The sequence below is a fragment of the Acipenser ruthenus genome, unplaced genomic scaffold (genome assembly GCF_902713425.1).
Source record: "Acipenser ruthenus unplaced genomic scaffold, fAciRut3.2 maternal haplotype, whole genome shotgun sequence".
Lineage (NCBI taxonomy): Eukaryota > Metazoa > Chordata > Actinopteri > Acipenseriformes > Acipenseridae > Acipenser > Acipenser ruthenus.
In genome coordinates this window covers 1-7,691 of record NW_026707265.1, presented here as the reverse complement: position 1 = coordinate 7,691, position 7,691 = coordinate 1, and the positions used below count along the sequence as shown (strand labels likewise).

The window sequence follows — 7,691 nt, the reverse complement described above, 5'->3', positions numbered from 1 at the left end:
GTTTTATGAGTCAAAGCATGTTATTGGCTGAAAGCATGTCAGTCAATTGGTGAAGCCTCTGATTGGCTATTGACAAGAACGAGAAAACAACGTGAGACTGACGGTGGGATTGAAGGACAGTTCTGTTGGGCGGATTTGCTGCGGTGAGGGAAAACAATTGCACATTTTAAATTGAAAGTAAATGATAACGCACATGACATTTATAAAAAAAAAAACTAAAAAAAATTCTGGTGGAACATAGCCCCAGAAGTTAAGATAATATAAAGCAAATAAGGGAGGGGGGTTTCCGTTGCACTGCAGTGACTGAACCTGTCTGATATAACGCGGCACACCCGTGCAAATACAACATTGGAAAAAGTATTAACAATATCGTGCTGTTTAAAATACTATGTAAATACTGCAACGCCAGCTCTCCTGTGTCTCTATAGACAGCAACAGAATGCACTAAACTGGAAACACGGCATTGTAATCTGCAGTGTCAATAATTGCGCATACATTCATTGTAATCAGCAGTCATGAAGTATACAGACGAGGAAGACTCTATACTCAACATAGTCTATCAAATCAAACGGATTTTCAAAGTTACCATTATAAAGGTAATAAATAGAAGGTATCAAAATTCATATTTTTGAAAATTGCGTTATTAGTCAGTATAGATACACGTTTTCAAAAGCACCCCCCAACCCCCCAAACAGTAGTTTTAAACAAACAAAAACCCTGTGGTGATACCCTGTGGTGCAAAATGAGTCATAACAGGAGTTGCTGACATTAACAATAGGACGAACGAATAAGCGTGGTTTATTCCGTACTAACCAATGGACAGCGGGTTCAAAGGGGCATTTTTTCTGGGCAAACTGGCAAGTTGCGGGAAATGGAAGAGACATTTTGAAATCCCGTGGGTGCTTCTTAGTGTTTATTAACACGCAGCTGCTGAAAAGACATATGAAGGTAAGAAACTGAAAGTACGCAGTATTTTGGGGACAGGAAAAGACCTCCCAAAATCTACAAGAAACGCTTGCTGGGTCAGACTATATATTTTTTTTTACTAAGTTTGAAACTTAAAACTGCGTCAATGCTTTCATTCATGCGTGCTGCTCTCGTACAAAGCGTCTATTGATGCGCATTTAGAATTTACTGCACGGTTTTCTTTTTGTGTTAAATTCCTGCATGCATATTTTTTGCACTAAACTGTATTCGTACATCTGTACATGCTGGGTTAGACCTACAGTCAATTGTCAGTGGTCTGGGTGGAGCCACGGTGCGCATTTTCCTATGCGCAAGGGGCAGTGTTAGACTGGAGGGTGGACGCACTATTTTGGTGTTAATCGTGTTTTATTTCGTGTGTTAAATATTTTGTTATTAGATATTAGAATATTGAAAGTTTCGGGGAAGATTCTTGCTGGCATGCCATGCAGCAATAATAATATTTCTTCAACTGGATGTATGCTATATTGTGGTTATTTTGAGGTCTTGAAAGAGTCTTGACAAAGGACTTGACTTGAGATGTCCTGCAGTGTGTTGATGTCATGCTTTCTATTTTGTGGACGAACTATCTTTGTTCTCCAGTTTTAAATTATTGTCTAATCCTAAAAAAAATGTAAATATTCTACCAGACATTTAGTGTATGCAAAATACAATTTATTTTAAATGTTTAAACAATTTCTTGGGGGACCAGGAGATGTGAATAGTCAGATTATTTTCCCAAATGTTTTCATGTGGTGGGTACATCCTGCATTTAAAAACATGTTCATGCAGGATTGCACCGATAGCCTTGCAGCCAAATAATGTTTCTCAAGAAGAGGCAAGGTTAGCCCTCCTAGTTTAGAGAGGGGAGTCTCCTTTTCTTTATTCTGGGCTGGAAACCTTCCATAGACAATCTACCCAACAGTGACAGCATATGCTCCACTATTAATTCAAATTATTATACTGATTATTGGTAGCCTAAAACTTAGTTACATTCTCCACGTAATATCATTATTTAAATGCAAGTAAAGATTTTCCCATCCAACTAACAGCATGATTTTTCATGGACCTGGCTCCCCAGGTAATATCTATAGGTCAATGTCTTCCATCTTTTTAGTTGTAAAATTGACTCCACTGGGGCCTGGGGTCGCAAAACCCCTTGCGGGTAGGAAAATGTGCACCATTGCTCAACATTGGTTAAACCTACAGAGTCCACTCACTATTTTCTGTCGGAGTCTAACCCTGGCAAGGGGTTTTGGGAAGTGAGGGCCCAGGGGCAAAGCCAAGCTCAGTGCAGTAAATTTTACACCTACAATAATTATTATTGTATTGCCAACAAATTATTAACCTTGTTTTTAGAACCAACCTTTTTATCCTAATAAAACCGTCCCTTTAATGACAGTACGGTGGAATATGAAAATATGGTTTATTTTTGTTAGTTTTTTTTATTTTTCAACAGACAAGATGAGAGACTGTTGTGGGCTTTTGACGTTGAAAAATGAACCAGGTAAGAATATGTACAGTCGTGTGCAAATTTGTTAGAACATGCTTCTGTGGTTCAGCAGTGGGCACATATGTTAGAGCACCCCATTGCTTCTGTAGTTTTTCACACACGCGTACCTATTGTTTCTATATCCCTGATGATAATCCTCACCCCCGAGGTTTTCATGCAGGTAGGTATGTAAAGGATGTCCATGACAAATCTTGGTGTTCTAACAAATGTGCACATTACTGCACGTCTGTATTTCTGTAGGGCAGATAAACAGGATGCATGTACTGTAGTATTAATTAGTGTCGGGTCTGATCGATATATATTTTCACAGTGTGTCTCCCTCTCTCTCTCCCTCTTTCTCCCCCTCCCTCTCCCCTCTCTCTCCCCCTCTCCCCTCCCTCTCCCCCTTCTCTTCCCTCTCCCTCTCTTCCCCTCTCTCTCCATCTCCCTCTCTCTCTCCCCTCCCTCTCCCCCTCTCCCCTCCCTCTCCCTCCCTCTCCCCTCTCTCTCTCCCCTCCCTCTCCCCCTCTCTCTCACAGTGCCTCTGAAGGGGATCTCTGTGCAGTTAAAGGTCCAAGGCTTTGTAGCGGATGTCTGCTCCACTCTCAGCTATGAGAACTCAGAGTCCAGCCCGGTGGAGGCTGTCTTCGTGTTTCCCATGGAGGAGGACTCCTCGGTCTTACGACTTCCACGCCGAGATCGGGGGGGTCAAAATCCAAGCTGAGATCCGAGAGAAACAGGAGGTAGCAACTTCTGGGTTGTGTTACAATTATATTAACCCTAAACTAGCAATGTAAGCTGAACTAAGGACCAGGAGCCTGTAGAACTCAACTCCCATGTTAAAGGACCAGTAGAACTGTTTTTTTAGGGTAATTTCCCTTTGAAGATTGAATATTTTCTATAGGCCATAAAGCCTACAGTACTGATTTTCTCACAATACTTCCAGCTGTAATGTTGTGTTTTGAGGCTTGCAGAGTAGAATGGATTTGTGAAATTGTTCATCCATTGCTCCACTCCTTCTTTTTAGTCTCTCTGTCAGTATTTGGGTGAGGAGCTCCAGTGATGAGTCTCAATTCTTTCTCTCTTTCCAGGCGCGTGACACCTATGACGACGCCTTGAGCAGCGGACAGCAAGCCTTCCTATTGGAGGAGAGCGATGAGAGCCGGGATGTGTTCAGACTGAGCGTGGGCAGTCTGCCTGCGGGACAGAAAGCGACCGTCTGTCTGTCCTATGTGACGGAGCTGGCTGTGGAGGCGGACGGGGCTCTGAGATACTGCCTGCCTGCCATCCTGAACCCCCGATACACCCCTGCTGGTGAGAGCAGGATACACAGGGGATAGACAGCGCTGTGCAAATGTATTAGAACACATCAAGATTTGTCATTTATATCCTTTCTATACCTGCCTGCGTGAAAATGTTGCACCACTTTGTGGTTTAATTAGTCCTGGGGTTCTTGATGTGTTCTAATAAATGTGTACACTACTGTAGATCTGAAGAACCGCTAATCCAGTTGTCATGAAACCTGAATGAAAAAAAAACACAAAAATGAGGTGAGATAATGTTTCTGAATTATCAGGTCTCTGTCTCCCTGTCCTGCAGGCGCTCAGTCCCTGACCACTCCAGTGTCCGGAGCCTCTGGAGGGCCGGTTCCCTATTCGCTGTCTTTCAGTGCCCACCTTGCCTCTCCCAGTGGAGTCGCCCAGGTGAAATCCAACTGCGACCTCACGCCTCTGGAGTATCTCGGAGACGACAAGACCCAGGCCCAGGTAACAGCCCCCCTCCGTCTGGAGTCTCAGTAAGGCACGAACTGAAACGATGTCTACTTGACTTCTCAAATTTCCATGAGCACGGATTGACAATCCGAGCTGATCCGGGTTCTCCCGCATTCCTCCTGAACCCACGTTGATGGTCTACCCGAGTCGAGTTCTTGACGTGTGTTGGCAGTTCTTTCCCAGCATGCCTTGCAGCTAAGGTCACGTTCATTTGTTTACAAAACCGAAAGGATGCATGCTATTGCTTTGTTGTTCAGAAACCAGGGCCAGTGGACACAGTTATAAATAAAGTGGCGATAGACTTAGGACAGAGGGAAGAAGACTCTTCTTCACGCAGAGAGTGGTTAGGGTATGAAATAGGCTATCCAGTCATGTTGAGGCAGAGTCACTTGGATCCTTTAAGACCCAATTTGATAAAGTTCTGAGATCAATCAGCTACTAGGAACCGGACAAGCATAGAGGGGCCTTATCTCGTTCATAAATTACCTTGTGTTCTAAATTAATTTTCTAATGGTAAAACGTTTATAATCTTATCTCAGAAACTGCAAAGAAGTTGATAGAAACACTCTCTCTCTCTCTCTCTCTCTCTCTCTCTCTCTCTCTCTGTCTGTCTGTCTGTCTGTCTGTCTCTCTCTGTCTCTCAGGTCTCTCTGTCTCCAGGTCACAAGTTTGATCGGGATGTGGAGCTGCTGGTTTACTACAGCCACCCCCACCAGCCCACCGCTATTGTGGAGGGGGGGCTAGCCTCGGCCACGCCTGGTAAGGAATGATGCTTTAATAATATAGGATGGATAACTTTAAACATGTCCACCAAGAGCCTTATGCTAAACTGTACTTTCGACACGTGTACACTGAGTGTAGACTTAAAGATGCAATAAGTCTTAGAAAGACAAAGTTAACCCTAGCTACTACTTTAGAAGCAGCACAGAAACCAGGACCAGAGGAACACAGTTAGAAATGAAGTGGAGACTTGGTACACAGTGTAGGAGACACTTCTTTACACAGAGGGAGGTTATGGGATCCTTCAAGACCCGAACTGTTCCTTTAAATAGATGTAGCTAGCAAAACAATTTAATAAATTGTCATTAAATGTGGAGTTTTGAAAGAAACACAATGTAGCACTGTGACAGGGTACACCCCGCCCCTGTGTTGATTTTGTATTGTTATTATTGTAATGTTTGTGTTTGTTTAAAATTGGAGTGGAGACTTGGTACACAGTGTAGGAGACACTTCTTTACACAGAGGGAGGTTATGGGATCCTTCAAGACCCGAACTGTTCCTTTAAAATAGATGTAGCTAGCAAAACAATTTAATAAATTGTCATTAAATGTGGAGTTTTGAAAGAAACACAATGTAGCACTGTGACAGGGTACACCCCGCCCCTGTGTTGATTTTGTATTGTTATTATTGTAATGTTTTGTGTTTGTTTAAAATGAGGATTTCTTCTTATTGTTTGACCACATGGATGGGGTTACAGCTCCCCATCCAGCTCAGCTCGTGAGAATGCGTGGTCAGCACAGAATGATTTATTGACAAATTGGCCGAGAAACCCTGTGCAGAATGTGGTCCAGGGATAAACTAGGTAATTGATGGCCAGTTAATCCATAAGACACAATATAAAAACCAGCATGCCTTTTGGTTTTGTAAAAGTCTTTTGTTTTTGTTTAAATATTTCATTTGATGTAATAAAGAAAAAAGAGCGTTTTTGTAACCTCTTTACCATCCTTGACAGTCACAAGCACACCTGTATTTTCATTTTAAAACATGATATCTGGTACTACACTAGGCTAAAGAAAGCTCTCGGTTTCTATGCCTTATTCTCGGGTCATTAGCTTCCACTTGCACTTCCTGGGTGGTTTCACTTCGGCAGTGTCTTCTGAGTCAACACGCTACTGGCTGAAAGCATGTCAGTCAATAGGGGGAAGCAGTTGATTGGTTATTGAATTTAAAAAAGCCATTGAAGGGGTCAGGAAAATGTTACCCTCCAGGTAAAGTGACCCAGGAAGTGGAAGACAATCTCAAAAGCATGGCTTGCAAACAGGGATTTCATTAACGCAGAGTAGTACAGATTTTTTAAAATGAAAATCAGGCGTTTTTTAAACATGTGTTTCTTTCAAAACTGCCCATTTGAGACTTTTGGTTCAAATGGTGAGAAAGGGTGATGAGCTAGATAGTGTAAATGAAACAAAGAGGTGGTTCAGGCAAGGAACTCACTTTAACCTTACATCAAGTTACGTAATCATCAAGCCTGTTTTAGGCGCTTCCAATAGCAGATCAAATCGTCAGTCAAATAACTGGAATCTTATTCGTCTATCAATACACGTTCAGTGATCGTCAAGGAAAGGATGTTTATCTTACCTCAATCCATTACCTCCCCACTGTGCTCCAGAGTTCACCTCCTCCTCTCCAGACTCCATCTGCTTTTTGGTTTCGTCTAACGGGGGAGGGCAGCTATCCTGCCCCCCTGCCCATGGCTTCTCTACTGTCAGCCTCTCCACTTATCTCCTAGCTAATTTATGGGCAGGGGTATCTCTCTGGCCTAACCTTTCGAATGTAGTGTAAAATATGTAGAATGCAGTAGTGTTGGCTAGTCTGTTATAATAAATAATTTATCGCATGAATTTCCCGACTGAACTGTAGGTGTCCCCATGCAATGTGTGGGAATTTGAGAGAGAGGGGTGAATGGATTGGTCACTCTAAAAGTACATACCATTTTGTGATGCTTGATTAGGCTTTGGTACTTCCTGTAAGCTGTCCTTGATTTTTCTGTTGGTCGATTTGATGTTTTTGACTCTTTTGCTTTTGAGGCTCATTGATGGGGGACCCGCTGGTGATGGTCAGTCTGTACCCAGAATTCCCTGCGGCTGCGTCAACGCCCCAGTCCAGCTGTGGAGAGTTCATCTTCCTGGTGGATCGCTCGGGCAGTATGGACTGTCCAATGAGCAACATGGAGTCGGGGCCAATGCGCATTGAGAGTGCCCGGGTACGGACAGGGTTGGGTTTCATATTCAGTGATATAGAAACAATAGGCACTCATGTGAAAATGTTAGTCCACTTTGTGCTTCAGTTAGGCATCTTAAACAACTTCTAAAAAGTCTCATGCATTTTACCGTTTGTGACCTGTGTGTTTCTTTTCTCTTGCATGGCCTATTAAAGTCATCAATGAAATCAGACAATCACTGATTTTCCTATTTTGACAATTCCCCCCCGATTTTCAGTGACCGTGGTTTGCTTTCATATGTCCAATGGTGTGTTCTAATACATGTGCACGCTGCTGTGTGTTCCTGACATGCGCGTTCAATCTGGTGTCTGCTCTGCAGGACACTCTGCTGCTTCTCCTCAAGAGCCTGCCCCTGGGCTGTTTCTTCAATATCTACGGCTTCGGGTCGCACTTCGAGGCGTTCTTCCCGTGAGTACTGCAGCAAATCGGCCAGCTTCCTGATCCAAAAATCCATTTAGGAGAA

General features: G+C 43.1%; 1 protein-coding gene across 1 annotated transcript; it reads left to right on the top strand.

Annotated features, from left to right (window-relative positions):
* Positions 1-977: 977 nt before the first annotated feature.
* LOC131725090 (von Willebrand factor A domain-containing protein 5A-like) lies at positions 978-7,653 on the top strand. Its single transcript, XM_059018608.1, is given in 9 exon segments — positions 978-1,022; positions 2,423-2,470; positions 2,995-3,140; positions 3,142-3,198; positions 3,547-3,769; positions 4,055-4,221; positions 4,872-4,986; positions 7,035-7,210; positions 7,548-7,653. Coding segments are annotated over 8 exon segments (1,020 nt in total). The 5' UTR covers positions 978-1,022; positions 2,423-2,427; the 3' UTR covers positions 7,641-7,653.
* The last annotated feature ends 38 nt before the right edge of the window (positions 7,654-7,691 follow it).